The 14552-nt window shown below is 49.8% G+C and overlaps 6 protein-coding genes across 6 annotated transcripts; 3 read left to right on the top strand and 3 right to left on the bottom strand.

The window, feature by feature from the left end:
• Positions 1-9: 9 nt before the first annotated feature.
• Positions 10-1154, bottom strand: GGI43DRAFT_398377 (uncharacterized protein). The gene has a single exon (XM_083205212.1). The coding sequence runs from the start codon at positions 563-565 to the stop codon at positions 185-187; it is 381 nt and encodes a 126-aa protein (XP_083063445.1). The 5' UTR covers positions 566-1154; the 3' UTR covers positions 10-184.
• A 109-nt stretch (positions 1155-1263) lies between these two features.
• GGI43DRAFT_398379 (INO80 complex, subunit Ies4) lies at positions 1264-3239 on the bottom strand. The gene is made up of 2 exons (XM_083205213.1): positions 2187-3239; positions 1264-2093 (listed from the first exon to the last, which is right to left on the bottom strand). Exons 1-2 carry the CDS (start codon positions 2597-2599, stop codon positions 1673-1675), a joined length of 834 nt encoding a protein of 277 aa, XP_083063446.1. The 5' UTR covers positions 2600-3239; the 3' UTR covers positions 1264-1672.
• A 1680-nt stretch (positions 3240-4919) lies between these two features.
• On the top strand, positions 4920-6754 carry GGI43DRAFT_294626 (uncharacterized protein). Its single transcript, XM_083201432.1, has 3 exons — positions 4920-6018; positions 6081-6250; positions 6303-6754. The coding sequence occupies exons 1-3, from the start codon at positions 5577-5579 to the stop codon at positions 6561-6563; spliced, it is 873 nt and encodes a 290-aa protein (XP_083063447.1). The 5' UTR covers positions 4920-5576; the 3' UTR covers positions 6564-6754.
• Positions 6755-7667: 913 nt separating this feature from the next.
• Positions 7668-9586, top strand: GGI43DRAFT_398385 (uncharacterized protein). The gene is made up of 2 exons (XM_083205214.1): positions 7668-8286; positions 8342-9586. Exons 1-2 carry the CDS (start codon positions 7835-7837, stop codon positions 9369-9371), a joined length of 1482 nt encoding a protein of 493 aa, XP_083063448.1. The 5' UTR covers positions 7668-7834; the 3' UTR covers positions 9372-9586.
• A 1019-nt stretch (positions 9587-10605) lies between these two features.
• GGI43DRAFT_294715 (uncharacterized protein) lies at positions 10606-12433 on the top strand. The gene is made up of 2 exons (XM_083201435.1): positions 10606-11013; positions 11129-12433. The coding sequence occupies exons 1-2, from the start codon at positions 10842-10844 to the stop codon at positions 12247-12249; spliced, it is 1293 nt and encodes a 430-aa protein (XP_083063449.1). The 5' UTR covers positions 10606-10841; the 3' UTR covers positions 12250-12433.
• Positions 12434-12469: 36 nt separating this feature from the next.
• GGI43DRAFT_294642 (cell division protein Cdc14) lies at positions 12470-14083 on the bottom strand. The gene is made up of 2 exons (XM_083201434.1): positions 13203-14083; positions 12470-13145 (listed from the first exon to the last, which is right to left on the bottom strand). The coding sequence occupies exons 1-2, from the start codon at positions 13632-13634 to the stop codon at positions 12690-12692; spliced, it is 888 nt and encodes a 295-aa protein (XP_083063450.1). The 5' UTR covers positions 13635-14083; the 3' UTR covers positions 12470-12689.
• Between the last annotated feature and the right edge of the window lie 469 nt (positions 14084-14552).

Raw genomic sequence — 14552 nt, forward strand, 5'->3', positions numbered from 1 at the left:
ATAGCATCCATTGAGCTTTGCAGGCTGTTCATCACGGGACGAGCTGGATCTGGCTGCCAAATGGAATGCTTCAGCGCGCCTATTCCTTGTTTTCTATTTGCCTCGGGCCTATTGATTACCCCTATAGTAGCAGCCAAACATGCCACTTTCCGATCAAGGTCGCATGCGCTTCTTCAGTGACATTTCAAGCAGCCATCTGGGTACTTCTTATCTGGCACCGGAACTGTAACAAACAACCCGAGGGGTAAGGGACGTATATCCGAGGCGCCATGTGCATGACAATAGCATAAGCCACAGGAAAGATATTATAATCATTATTCCTATTACTCTCCAGTACCTCTGAGCACAGCTGATGGGAGTGTCTTACCTCTTCATCATGCCCAAGCTCGAGATGTACCGTCCAAGCTATAATCAAGCTGGTGGTTACCTCCAGCTTATAACACCCAAGGCGCAATACTCTGTCGGTCCAAATTCGGCATAGCCCACCCATAGAAATGACTAAGCTGCTCCAAGTACACGATGTGCCCAACTTCAGCAGTACACGCGACAGCACTTGGGCTTTCATCTACGGGTTAAATATTAAGTATTTTCATCGCCCAACTGTGAAAAATAGCCAGCATGCCTTCTCGCCAATCTAATTTTATACGTCCATCCCTGCTCAGGTTGTAGCGCCTTGTGGGGGAATGAATGAGCAAAGGCCAACCAGCCGCCATGGTTAAAAGAAAAAAGGGCCAGGCAAAAAGTATAAGCTGAGAAAATGTGATGGCGGTTCGGGGCTAAACGAGTAATGCGGCAAACCAGGGAACATTGCTACGACGCCACCGCGAGAAGAGCTGGAGCCAAAAATGTGCGAACAAGTGTCGATAAATGGCTCACCCTCCGCGCGCAAAGTAAGCTGTCATCTAGAGCAGGGAGCTGAGATTAGTAGGATGAAGCCAGATTATCGGCCGCGCAATCTGGCAGTGCAAATCTAGAAACAACGGCGTAGATTGTAAATAGAAATAAATCCGCAGTCACTCGAAGTGGCTTTGACTGCGATGATGCAGATCCGATTGTGTGAAAAGGGCTGTGCTGCTGCTGCTGCTGCTGCTGCTGCGCTACTGTTCCAAATCCGAGACATTCATTAGACTGCACGGGCAGGGCTATTCACCAGGCACGCGTAATGTAGCACAGCGTCGCTCTGCATCGGTTAGGCATCACCTTAAAATCAAGAAAAGATGTCTTGATCGCCTCTCATCATCGGCATTCACTTGGAAGTAATGGCAAATAAATGCTGCATCTAATATAAAACTGAAAAAGTAAAGAATTGTATTGCCCCGGCCAGCCGACCATGCCAACCTGTCTACTCTGAAACCCTGAGTATACCGTTACATACATACAATTACGCCGACAATGATCCCGATACTCCAGCTTGCGCAAATCCTTCGATGACCGGCAGATCGATCCCTCCCGCCAACGCCCAGCGACAACTTGCCGTCGCCTTGTAAAAGACACGATATTATCATGTAACCCGAGTTTCCATCCTCGGGGCCGATGAAGCAAAATGCAGAAAACCTGAACCCAATTTTTTTCTAGGTTTGGAACATAATAAAAAATAGATAAGAAAAACACTTGCATCGTGGGATGCAAAACAATGAAAGAGAAAGCTTGATGCAAGATGCTATGATGCATGCTATGATGCGGTGGCTACAGCAATAGGTGCTGGTGATGAGGCCTGCATGCTGGCCACGCTTTGCATCTCGACATCAGGACCGCTGTTGCTGTTAGAAACGCTATTGTCCTTGGACATGCTGTTTGCTTCGTTTCCGTTTTCCTTGTTCTCTTTGTTGCTTCCTTCGGCAGAAGGGGCGGCCGAGTCTTCGGTGCCAGACTCTGGAACGGTACGCGGAGGAGCAGTCCATCGTGGTATCTCCCAGATAACTCCAGTAAAGCTCTTGAGTCTGAAGCCACCCTTGGCCCATTTGCGGCAAGGCTTGCCAGAACGATCGAGGGCGCGAAGGCCTGCGTTGATGGCTCCCTGGTTAGCCTTGGGGCCGAGTTTGTGGGCAGTCGGGCGAGCCGCTGCACTGCTGTGGTCGATAGTACCGTCCTCCCTATATGGGGCAGTTTAATTAGCATACTGTTCAAAGAGTCCAGGCTGTTGAAAAGAAGGAGAAAAAAAAAGAAGAGGGCATATTGAAACTTACAATCGAGGTTTCTTCTTGGGGCCCGGCTTGCCTCTTGGCTTGGGGATTCCATCAATAGTACCATTTGCAGCAGCTGCAGATCGCTTGACTCCCTTCTTCTTCACTCCGTCAACGGGAGGTCCCATTGGCGTAGGAGCAGGTGTGGTTTCGGCGGCCGGGGTGGCAGCATTGGAGTCAGATGCATTGTCTCCATTCGAGGCGGTAGATACGACCAGCGCGTTCGGGCTGGCCGGCGACTCTTTGATCTGCGAGTCCTCCTTGGAGAGCTTTGACTCTGGGGATTGAGAAGCTTCTTTGACAGACACGGAAGGGAAGATATCGCGTAGTGATTCCGGCGATACGCTGAGGGTGACGAGCAAACCGTGTTTGGATGCCGATTTGCGGCGGCCGTCAGCTGCCTTGGGAGGAGCCATCGCGTCTTGGTCGAAGAATTTTTTTTTCTTTCTCGTCTCAAGAGTAGCAAGCGAGCAAGCAAGTGGTTGGAGAGCTGGCCGTGTCAACGGTGGTGGCGCTCAAGCGGCCCAATGACGGTATGATGGGCGACGGCGATGCAAGATTTTGCGTTGGCAATGGCACGGTGGCAGAGCGACGCTGACGGTGCACGGTGGTGATGGCGGAGCGCTGGTGATGATGGAGAAGAGCAAAAAATGAGGATGACGGGAAGGCCGCGCAAGTTTTTTGGTGGTGCTCTGAACCACGGGCGATGGGCTAATACCTAATGCTGGTGGTGATCCGGCGTGGTGGTCAGGGGGTCTGGGGGCCTTGCGTGGAGCAGCAAGCAGAGAGGCAACTCTGGAACTCTGGACTATATTAGCAGGCCGGCGGTGATAGTGTCATGTCATGAGCGCTGGTGCATCGCGGGCGAGAGGAGCGGAGAGGCGAGGGGAGAAAAAGAGGCGGGAGGCGGAGGGATTTTCATTTTCTGGGGTGTTGTCTCGTAAGGTTCGGGGCCTTGGTCTCATCCTCATTTTTTTTTCGGGCCAGAAGGGCGGCGGCGCACAACGCAAAAAATCGGGCAGCCCAGAGGTTTCTTGTTCGTAGCTGGCGCAGATGGGCCAGCAGGACCGTGACGCTCCAACACAAAGGGCGAGGGGTGGAAGATTCAGGCCGCGCTTAGGACCCGCCCCGATCCGGACTAGCGCGCGCGGCGGTCCAATCCGAAAGGGGCCCTTTTTCGAGCACAGCTGGCCCAAGTGGCTTTTATTGCTTTTATTTTCGCATTATTTGACTGTCCGGCTGGCCAATCATGGGCTAGTCTGGCTAGCCCTGCGACGGACTTGGGAAGGTTCGGTCTGCGCCCGTCTGATAGGCGGGCTGTCATTAGCTAAGCAATGGCTGAGGACATTCCTGTGTACTCGAAACTTTGGAAATGGCCACAGCAGGCAGCACATGCAAGTATCGGATACTAAGCCTCCCGTCACAGGCCGAGGGCTTTGAGATTTGAGGAGCCGTGAGCGTTTTGGCATCCTTTTGCACTTCTTTCTCACCCAAGAGCCAATTTCCAATTAACCGAAGGCGGCACCCCATTGGCAATCAAACATGGCTTCCGGTTTCGGTGGCGATCAATTGATGCTCCCAAGGCGACAAACGACAAAACATTCTCATCAAGCTTCAAAATATCCAACTCTACGACGCAAAACGGCATTTGGTAACAATCTAGCTTTATGACTTCGATCGCAATGAATTTCTCAAGAGACTACTTGATTACGAACAACGGTCGCAACGCTTATGATGCCCTAAGCGAGTTGCCTGCGCCATTCCTGACTATCGAGGCCCATTTGCCTCCATACAGTGTTTTTTCCAATTGACATGAGCTTTAATTTGCGTAGATCATCTTCAGGGCTACTACCAAATCTGGTGGATACCAACTTGTGCCAGCCTTTGCGCTCCTTGATGACTTCATCAATTCTACTGGCTTCTACTACTATGCAGCCCGAGCTTACCGAAGGCATCTCATCTGACCCCCTTCGATCCGAACACAAATTACAAGGCACTTTAATGTCATCTAATGTGCTGAATAATACTCAGGTCAATCAAGAGACTTGAGTTTCTTTCATCTATATTTCTTTTACTAACGCAGGTGTATCCCACCAGGTTGGCGCACACAATTGTCCATCGATAGGATAATGAGCGAGTTGCTGACGTACAAGTTTCAATAACAGCAATTAGACGTGATTTCACTATCAAATGCCTAGTCAGTGGGCTTGGCGCAGCCTTTCTATTATTCATTCAATTGATCAAATGACCTCGCTAAAGATATTTGAGTCTGAACAAGATTGTACAACCTGAGCAATATTCTCGATGCTGTCTCTTACGGGTGGCTTGATCCGCTTAAAGTGGTGTCCACTGTGATGCTTCTCAAACAACTTCAAGTTGCCTACACAATCTCAGATGAAAATAAGATTCGTTATGGATGCATTTGGATGATTTCGAAAAAATCTAGCCATTTCAAGTAAACGTAAAGGGTAATGCCGCATTTAGTAAAAAGCGAATCGTTGGTTTAAAAGAGCTCACGTTGTAGGGGTCTTCAGAACGTCTCTTGCAGATCCTTTCGGCTGGTGCATTGGTATACTGAAATATCCATCATCACGGAACTTCTAAATATACCTAGATAATTCTTACTTCCAAGGCATGTTGCGCTTGGGGCTCTTAGTTTTGTAATAATTGGATAAACTTGCGGGAGTGCACTGATGAATTAAGCATTCGCGCCAAACAGCATACCGTCTGGTTTACTTGGATGTAAGATCACTTGGATCAATTTTACCGTAACAAACTCAATACAATGCTGTCTAGGTCGCTTTATATATCTAGAGTAATTAAGTAAAGTAGTCTATGGAGGAATATTGAAAACCAAAGACAGCTGTTATCTCACACCCTCCAGTGGGTGATCTGCTTGAGCAGAAATGTACTGAATGACACATCATCATTGCCATTTATCTGAGACATTTGCTACTGATAAAATTAATTGTCCACCTTAAATTTGGTATGCTGCGTTAATCCTGGTACAGGTGCAGTAGCAACTTTGTGTCTGATACGTGCACCTGAAAACGGGCCGCTTTCCTACCGTCTTTAGCCTATCTTGTCCAGAAAAGCTCATTATCCGTAAATAAGTTGTCTTTGTTAGAGGTGATTGTCTCATACTATACCTCGTTATAGGTGACTGGAATTCGGTGGCCACGCAACAATGGACGCCGTCGCCATCGCAGCCGCTGGAATGTGTTGCTCCTCACAACGACCCACTTCCACTGCCATATATATATCTTGATGAATATTCTCCGTGAATTCTTGCTGTCCCAAAATTGATCAAACTAATACATTATTATTACCTCCATCTTTTGTGTGACATTGTGACACTGTAACGTTTTCACAATCGTAATCGTCATCATCATCATGGTTCTTCTCGAGCATCTTCCTCTTCTCGGGCTCGCTTTGGGTCTTGCACACTACCACCACCATCACGGGAGAGCTCATAGTCACCCGCCTCACTTAAGCCACGCAACCGTCCCCCAGATTTCTGATGGAACATCACAGCTTCATCAGGCTCCTCCCAAACTGATTGCCGCGCGGGCGTCAGACGAGAGCCATGAGACCACAATCCAAGTTACCCAGACCCATTTACAGGGCATCTTGGACAGAATCAAATCCCTCGAAGAAGAGATCTCCAGAATGATGGCATCCAGAGCTAACTCTTTTCTAGATTTTTCTTCCATACCCGTTCAACAAGTGGCCCAGGACCCCGATGATATAGAGTTTTCCAAAGCCACCATGGCAGCAATGAAGCCCGCGAGGCTAGTTGCGACAACGAAGCAAGAGACAAAGACTACCCCAGGAGGTAAGCCTTCCCTTGACCCAGTACGACGGCCATAGTTCAACCATTAATTAATTTATTGGTAGCTGTCGTTGGTGGATTGTTCAAAGAGGCTTCTGTCAACTTGAGTGATTCAGACATCTTGGACCAGCATTCCACCATAATAGTCACGTCAACGACTCGTATCACGCGCCTGGTCACCATAGTACCGACGATGATAGTCACATTTACCACAATTTCAACCAATCCTGCAAAGGTGAGTTTTAAAAGTCAATTGTTAGGAGATTATTGATACGAACCTTTATCAGGAAAGCAAATCCAAGGCTTTGATTCCCTTTTCTAGTGAGACGGCTGCCGTGATTCCTCCAAAAGCCACTTTGGCAGATGGTCCTACGGTTCGACCCTTCAGCTCATCATCATCATCATCATCAGCAAGTGCAGAAACAGGATTGAGACAGCCAACAACTACCTCTCTCCATTCTAATGCTTCGATGACTTTCCATCGCGCATCGCTACCGAAGATGTCGAGCGGGTTTTTAACCGTTCGGAGGGCCGCTAGATCTATGTGAAGGTGGTAGATGGATGGTATGAATGGTGGCTTGAAGGATAGATTGGGTCGGCTGTTTGATAAATTCGGCGTTAAAAGGTGGTTCCATCTGTCATGTTTAACTACGCGAATACAATCATTTTCTGCTGCTTCTTGTTTGTTTTTGCAATGCATGCTTACTCCTCAGATCCTAGAGAGAAAGACTATCCACCCTGGAATGCCCCGTTTTCTCCCACCTTTTGCTACCCAGTAACAAGCTTCAACCAACGAATCACAAGTTTTCCATTAATCAACGTTTCTCCAACCGAGTCTCGACTGGTCCGACCCTGGTTTAAATCAACTTGTAGAGTGCCCCGGAGGGCGCACGGGGGCTGCGCGGAGGGGAGCCCGCTTCGTAAGATACCTAGAGTTTCGTGCTATATCTGCTCAGGCTCTTTGTACCTGGTTTATTAGAGAGGACAAGGGCCGGGTCCGATTTCGTTGTGTGGCCGGAATCATTCCGGCCAATGGTCCAGTAAAAAGGCCGGGCAGTATCGGTAGCCTGTGGGGCTAATCCTCCCCCAAACCGGCCCCTCCCCCACAATGGACGAGCTTGTCTTACTCCAAGATTGGCGGGCAGAGACGGCATACGGTACCAGATGCTGCAGGGTCTTATCAGGACCCTCGTGGTGAGCGTCTCACAATTGCTCCCAGTCTGCCCCTGCAGGAGTGAGATAGCGATAACAACTGCTTTCCGTCATATATGCTTAATAGAATTGCCCTACGAAGAGATAACCGTATTCGTGAGATAAGCAAGTGGTACTGAAAGACAGTATGCGTGTAACCCGAGTACACACGGTATAGCTCATCCTCGCTTCATCCTCTGGGTCATGCTACCCCCTTTCTCGCCCGATTGACTGTGTTGGGACAATAGATAACGGGTTTCCATTTGTTTCTGTTACGTGAAGTCTTCGCATTAGCCTCCGGACACCTTCCTCTAACGGAGACCAGGGCTGTCTAGACCCGCCTGTGCTGCCCGTACATCGTGACCTCATCCCCACCGAGTGGCCGGAATGGATTCCGGCCACCGGGTACTTAGGCGGCGGCGCGGACCCGGACTGACGATGAATGTCCCCCGATTCTCTCAGACTTCACAGAGCAAGCTACCTCTTTGCCACCTACTCTTTCTATCATTCCTTGGCATCTTATCCCCTGAAGACCGCCTCCCAGCTGTCCCGCCCTCAGAGCACTTACACACTTACACTCTCCTATATCATATCATCTCTCAATACCAACGCATCCTTCATCTACACAATGGGTTCCATGGGCACCAGCGTACCTCCATTCGAGGTCCTCACAGATGCCCGTCCTGATGACCTCTCCCTCCCTGCCTTCTTGGTGTCCACCACCAGAGGCTTCCTCCCCCGTGCAGACCCTATTGTCACTCTGCCCAAGGAGTTTGATGCGTTAGAGTCTATTCTCCAGCGTATGCCCGTCAAGACTCTGTCTGGCGAGCCAGGTCTTCTTGCCAACAGCAAGCTTGGTGAAGAAGTTGAAAACAACTTCCCTGATCTCACTGATGCAATGGACCTGTATAAGGGAAACCTCCCTCTGATGAATGCTCTCTACCGAGATTATTCATTCCTGGCCTCTGCATATCTCCTCGAGCCTTGCCATGCACGATTCCTCAAGGGTGAGGAATATGGCTTAGGACGCCAGATTCTTCCTAAGAACATTTCTCGTCCTATCGCTCGATGTGCTGAGCTGTAAGTTATAAGCCATTGACATTAATTTTCCTCAGCAGCTAATCTCTTTTTGCAGCACTGGCTTCATGCCTTTTATGGAGTACGCTGGATCTTATGCGCTCTACAACTACCGTCTTGAAGATCCCGCAAAGGGCTTGGAGTATGACAACATTCGTCTCATTCGTGCCTTTGAACATGGCCTCGACCCAACTTCATCCGAGGCCGGCTTCGTCCTCGTCCACATTGACATGGTCAGAAACTCGGGTCCCTTGGTTGCTGCCACTATGCGCTGCTTAGAGGAGGCTTCCAAGGGGTCTACTAACCCCGACCCCGTCGAGGGCCGTAGATCCTTCAATGAAGGCCTCTCTGATATCGTCACGGCGATGAAGAAGATCAACGCTGTCATGGAGACCATGTGGGGAAAGTCTCGTCCCAGAGACTACACCAGCTTCCGCACTTTCATCTTTGGTATCACTGGCCAATCTATGTTCCCCAATGGTGTCATCTATGAAGGTCTCTTTGATAACAAGCCCCAGTCATTTCGGGGTGAATCCGGTGCCAATGACTCCATGGTGCCCCTCATGGACAACTTCCTTCAGCTTCCCCTTCCCAACACCCCTCTGACGGCTATCCTGACCGATTTCCGTGAGTACCGTCCCAGCAACCACAAGACCTTCCTGCAGTACGTCAAGGGCCGCTCTCTAGAGCTGGATCTCAAGGACTATGCTCTGGGCAAGAAGGTTGAGCCCACCTCGGAGGAAGAGAAGGATCTCCTCCGCCAGACTTGCAGCCTGTGGATCCAGGTTCTCAACGAGGTGCGAGACTTCCGCTGGCGCCACTGGTGCTTCGCCAGAGAGTACATCTTGAAGCAGACATCTCACCCAACTGCCACTGGCGGCAGCCCTATTGTCACTTGGCTTCCTAACCAGCTGGAGGCGGTGCTGGCAGAGATGGTGAATGTGCATGACCTGGCCAAGGACAAGTACCAGAAGGGCTTGGGCACTGTTGCTGAGGATATCATGGAGGCAGCGCTGCGGCAGAGAGACACTCTGCGGAAGGAGGTTGACAAGTTCTGCGCCGACCGCGGTGTCGCGAGGGAGAAATAAGGAATCAAATCATGGAATGGACAAAAAAAAAATTGGAAGGAGAGGAAATCTCCAATTATAAAAATCGGATTATACCAGGGTGGATTTATTGCGCTTTCTCATGTATAAGGCTCTAGGGATGATGTATGATAAGGTCGTTTTTGGTAGCCCTTGATTAAGGTATCTATTAGTAGTAGCAACGGGTTGGATGTTCACCATTAATGATCGAGACATGTATTTTTTGCGTGGACACTTGTGACTTGTAAATATTAGGTAGCCCTATATCCTATTCTCCACCCACTTCTTCTTTAATATCCCTCCGCATAACCTTCGTCCACAACATTGTGCTTACAGGTTTAGAGATGAGATGCTGTGAGAGGAGCAGCCGAGACGAATACCTACGACAAAGAGAGTACCAGGGCATTATAGGACACTATAACTGTTTGCCACCTTCTGAGTCTTGGCTTATAACAAAGTAAAGGGTTTACAACGCATAACCCATCTAGGAAATTGAAACTGTTTGAGAACGTGAAATCATCTCAAGGGAATTGGACCAACCAGAATGCAAGATGTCCTTATAGCAGCTTTTAGTGGGTAAAAGACCGCTGGACTACTTATGACCGAGACATGTATTTTTACGTGGACGCTCGTGACTTGCACGTGTAAGCGCTTATGCCTAGGTCGCCTAACTACAACGCAACTTATTCCTAAACGCACCTAGGACCATATACATCAATATATAATTAGTTTTGAAAATGTAATCCGCAGAAATTATCCCATTTGCCAAAGGATCCGTCTCGTGAGCACCGCCAAGGGCTGCCTCGGAGCAAGGAGGGGACAGACGCACGTTCATGCACAGTAAATGAAATCGCATCCACAGCGCCCCGATGCATCCATTCACCAACCTTTGTCAGTTTGCCCAACAGCCAAGACACCGCTCACTCGGGGAAAAGGCAGAATCCCACGCATTCAGCAACGAAATGTCAGCTCACAATTTGCCCGAAAGCTGAGCGAGTAGGCTGCTTCGGTCACTGGGAATGACAAAGGATTACTATACCGTACAGCGCATCCAATCCTGTATTGTCTGCGAGCGGGATACGGTGTGTGCTCGGTGGCCACACGACGCCGCTGTGCCTCTTAATTTGGACTGTTGGACGGCAGCAGATGGAATGACTTATTTTGACATTGTGCCTTTCTGGATGAGGATGTACAGCCCGGATGGGGTCGCATGGTGCAGGGATAAGCTGCGAATGTGGGCAATTGGGGTTCTTTAGTTCGCTGCTGTTGCCAGTTAATCCCTGCACGAAAGACACAAGGCTGTGTGATTCAGTTGGTGCGATGAGATTTCATCTTGCACCTCTGTTTTCTCTTCCTTCATCTATTTTCTGTTCCTCACAGATAAGCGACGGAGATCTTGCTGGAAAAATCCATGCAAGGTTAGGTGGGAGACAGGAAAAGGATGCAACTGTCGCAGCCTAGCCACCATTGAAGATGAGGCTCCTCCTCGCGCTCTCGCTCTCCGGCGTAGCTATCGCCAGCGCCGCCCAGGATAGATACGCTGCTCTTCCAATTATACCAGAAGGTTTGACGCCGCGATATTTCTTCGATAGGTCACAGCCGCTCTCGAAGCGCGACGGAATCTGTGGAGACAACCATCACAGCTGTAAGGCGACAACCCCTCTTCTTCTACTTCTCATGCTATGCGATTGATATCGCCGTCACTTACACACTCTCTTATACTCGCGTTGCTCACCGCTAATACTAAATTCATTCACTAGGCCTCGATATCGGCCACGGCGATTCCTGCTGCGATAACAACAGCTACTGCTATTTAGACACATCTTTCCAGCCACAATGCTGTGGGATCGGCCTGGCTTGCGCTTCCAATAACCCTTGCCCTGCCTCTGCTGTACGATGCACCGTTACAACCACCCTCACTTTCACCACAACTTCTTCGCTCTCAAAGACTCAGGAGAAAGAAACGACTATAACGAGCAAATCCACATCCGTCATTACAGGATGCTGCGGGCGCGCCTGTCCCAAGACGAGCCAGTACCTTTGCGCCAAATCACTTGGCGGCGAGTGCTGCCCATTCGATACCAACTGTCAGGCAGACGGGAACTGCGTCTTCACAAAGACACAGCCTCCGCCGGGTCTGACTCCTGCTGCAACCGGCAGCTGTTCGACAAGCCAGTTTAGATGCTCCGATGGCAACGGGTGCTGCAACAACGGAGCGACGTGCACTTCATTCAGCGGGTCGGCATACTGCTCCACCGCTACCGGTGGTCCTACGAGCACCCTCATTGCCAGCGACAGCGGCTCATCTTCTTCCGGTGGGCTCTCTGCCGGAGCCGAAGCAGGCATTGCCGTCGGAGCTGTGGTTGGAGGCGGACTTATTGTCGCGGCAGCCGTGTGGTTTTTCTTCAGAAGACGGAGGGCAGCAGTCCCGGCGGCGAATCACGTGTACAACGTCGCTGAATTACAACCTGGAGACGTCAACAGAGATGCCGCAGCTCCAAGTGACCCTACAATGAGTAGTACACCGGCGTCGCCTCGAACCTGGCGACAGCGCTGGACAATGGCATCATCGCTTACTCCCTCGGGGGCTGTAACTGACGCAGGGACGGTAAGATCTCCGTCGTCGGCTCCAGACCCCGTCGAGATTGGTTCAGAAGGACTATCAGAAATAGCCGGCTCGGAGGTTATGACGCCCAAATCCGAAATCGCCGGTTTTGCTTTTACAGGACTTCGAACACCGGAGACGATAGATGGCCGATTTGAATTGGGTGGATCAGAAATGGCCTGGCCGCAACCCGAGCCAGTTAGTCCTGAGCCCAGTCCCCAGCCGGAGCCCAGTCCCCAACCGCAGGAGTTGGATCGACATTCAAGGTCAAGTTAATCATGATAGCTGAAGTAAGCCTTTGTCAATTAGTCTAGTTCAAGGAGGAAAACGGAGTTATGTTTTTTAGAAAGCTTATATGCCATTTCTATTGAGTCAACGCCTAGCCTGATAATACACGATACCGCCCAAATTCATGTCGAAAAAGAAACCCCCTTCAGCGAAAAAAGATGAAGGAAACCAAGTAGATCCTTGCATATGTATCCTTCATGTTTACAGCCGTTTGATGTAAGTGACTGTAGATTTCCGCCTGACAACGCACATCCCACACCATGTGGAGAGGCTAGCTTAAGGGGGGGAAAAGAGAGACAAGAAATTAATGTGTTTGAAGATTAGAAAAAATTCCATTGAATCTTTGGCGGTGATCAATGAATAAGAAGATGAAAAATGCATTGAAAGTCCTTATCATCCATTCGTTACTTTTGTATGCCGGTACCAGCTCAGCATACAATACCACCGAATGGCGCGCAGTTTCTCAGATCCTTGACCAAGTCTTCCACGCTACTAAGGTGGCGACTCAGAAGTTGCTGTTTCTCCGCAGTAGTCAAGGTTGTAACCCCGTTGCTGTTGGCACGCTTGCGTCCGTTTCTAGCATCGACGTGGAATGCGCCAGAAAGCTTCGAAGGACTGCGCTGGAACACAGACTCTCGCTGGTCAGCGCGAGGGGCGGAGGGTGTCTCGGGCATAAGGTAGAAGTAGAGGAATTCGACGAGCTTCAGCTTGACCTCACGAGAGGTGGATCGAGATTTGAAGAGAGATGTGACGGTAAGGAGTCCATCAAGCCCTTCGAAGGTGCGTGTGTTGTTTGGAGTGTCGATGAGAGCGACTACCAGAGTCAGGAGGGTGGCTGACTGGATCGCTGGGCAGTTATATGGTTCGAGAAGATCTAATAAGAGCTGGCCAAAGAGTCAGTTTAAGTGTTTACTATAATGATTGTTGGGCTTGCCTCTTACATTCATATTCTGCTCTCGCGCAAACAGAGATTTGCTGGGAGGATGCAGCAAAGTGACGCCTTGGATGAGGTCCAGCGCACTGAGAATGAGCAAATCATTCTGGCCATCGCTACCCTTTGCCATCAGCCTGTCCAGCGTGCCAACCAGGCGCATAGCAACATTCCATTCGAATCCCTCCTGCAGCTTAAAGAACTCTCGAAATGCCGGGTCCTGGGTGAGCTGGGCGAGATCTTTGCGAGGAGCTGCGCCGGATGCATCTTCGTAGTCGTCAGGCGCAGTAGAGGATATAGAAGTAGACCGTCCTCGGCCGGAAGACCCGTTGGATAAGCAAATTTGTGCCAGTAGGCCCTCTACTTGGCGCAGGCCCTTGCGAATTTTGGGTCCATCATATGACGAGAGGTTATCGAAAGCGAGTGACAAGAGAGCTTCCATTGGGGGCGTAGTGTTGAAAGTCTCGGCGATTGATGGCGTCAAGTAAACAGTATTTGGTTAAATAACTGATCCCTTGTCCTGTAGTAAAATGCAATAACAACAACAATCTAGAAAACAAATTTGTGAAGAAATAAAAAACAACCCTTTTAGTTTGATTGCTTTTCTCTAGTGGGCGGGGAGGTGGGATGAAGTTTGCTTTTAGAAAAGAAAGTATTGTCGATAGTGGGCAAAAAATAAAATTGCCTTTTTGACAGACTGGGTATCTGTGCGTGCGCAAAGATGATAATACAAGACGAGAACAAAGAAATAAAGCACTGGATTGGGGTATCAAAAGGCGACTTGGCGACAAAAACAAAACATCGAAAAGAGAGTAAAGTAAAGAAGATCAGGGATGGAGGATGAGAAATGCGTTATGCGGTAATGACAAAAGTTGACTGCCGGCAAGCTCCCAGAGTGCCGGTTTTGGAATAAGGTGTTGCTGGTCATCCATTTCCCCGGCAACCATGAAAGGGAGCCGCTGCGGCATGCTAAATTGTAGGCGGGAGGCGGACGTTTAGTGGCTACAGACAGCTCGATAGCGTGAGGGCTCCACTGGGACGTCCCACGGCATAGGCTGTCATAGGCTGCTAGCGCTGCGCGGGACCGCCGAGAAAGCCTGGCCAGACCCTGAAATCACTCGAGTGCTTGCAGCACGGTCGCTGCAAGCCATTTAACGATTGGACAGGATCCCTGAACCCGGCATGATTCGATATCCGCTGTCTAGAAGCTCAACCCACGGGACTGGAAATTGCACTGGCATTGGCGACTGGGATGTTTGCTGCTTCCATCAGACCTATCAAACACCCTGCCAAGCTCCAGCGGCTCACTTGGCCTATTCTCCATCCAAGGCAGGATTACGAAGTATTACCATTATCAAGA

The sequence above is a fragment of the Trichoderma evansii genome, assembly GCF_050947405.1.
Source record: "Trichoderma evansii strain SZMC 28006 chromosome Unknown GGI43scaffold_4, whole genome shotgun sequence".
NCBI classification, from domain to species: Eukaryota; Fungi; Ascomycota; class Sordariomycetes; order Hypocreales; family Hypocreaceae; genus Trichoderma; species Trichoderma evansii.

What these genes read in the sequence shown, in the direction of transcription:
- GGI43DRAFT_398377 (XM_083205212.1), bottom strand. Translation starts at nt 565, where the DNA reads ATGAAAGCCCAAGTGCTGTCGCGTGTACTGCTGAAGTTGGGCACATCG.
- GGI43DRAFT_398379 (XM_083205213.1), bottom strand. Translation starts at nt 2,599, where the DNA reads ATGGCTCCTCCCAAGGCAGCTGACGGCCGCCGCAAATCGGCATCCAAA. An exon ending in CCCAAGAAGAAACCTCGATT is followed by an intron (nt 2,094 to 2,186) that starts GTAAGTTTCAAT and finishes TGCCCCATATAG; the next exon opens with GGAGGACGGTACTATCGACC.
- GGI43DRAFT_294626 (XM_083201432.1), top strand. Translation starts at nt 5,577, where the DNA reads ATGGTTCTTCTCGAGCATCTTCCTCTTCTCGGGCTCGCTTTGGGTCTT. An exon ending in GACAAAGACTACCCCAGGAG is followed by an intron (nt 6,019 to 6,080) that starts GTAAGCCTTCCC and finishes ATTTATTGGTAG; the next exon opens with CTGTCGTTGGTGGATTGTTC. An exon ending in TTTCAACCAATCCTGCAAAG is followed by an intron (nt 6,251 to 6,302) that starts GTGAGTTTTAAA and finishes AACCTTTATCAG; the next exon opens with GAAAGCAAATCCAAGGCTTT.
- GGI43DRAFT_398385 (XM_083205214.1), top strand. Translation starts at nt 7,835, where the DNA reads ATGGGTTCCATGGGCACCAGCGTACCTCCATTCGAGGTCCTCACAGAT. An exon ending in ATCGCTCGATGTGCTGAGCT is followed by an intron (nt 8,287 to 8,341) that starts GTAAGTTATAAG and finishes CTCTTTTTGCAG; the next exon opens with CACTGGCTTCATGCCTTTTA.
- GGI43DRAFT_294715 (XM_083201435.1), top strand. Translation starts at nt 10,842, where the DNA reads ATGAGGCTCCTCCTCGCGCTCTCGCTCTCCGGCGTAGCTATCGCCAGC. An exon ending in TGGAGACAACCATCACAGCT is followed by an intron (nt 11,014 to 11,128) that starts GTAAGGCGACAA and finishes TTCATTCACTAG; the next exon opens with GCCTCGATATCGGCCACGGC.
- GGI43DRAFT_294642 (XM_083201434.1), bottom strand. Translation starts at nt 13,634, where the DNA reads ATGGAAGCTCTCTTGTCACTCGCTTTCGATAACCTCTCGTCATATGAT. An exon ending in CGCGAGAGCAGAATATGAAT is followed by an intron (nt 13,146 to 13,202) that starts GTAAGAGGCAAG and finishes CTCTTTGGCCAG; the next exon opens with CTCTTATTAGATCTTCTCGA.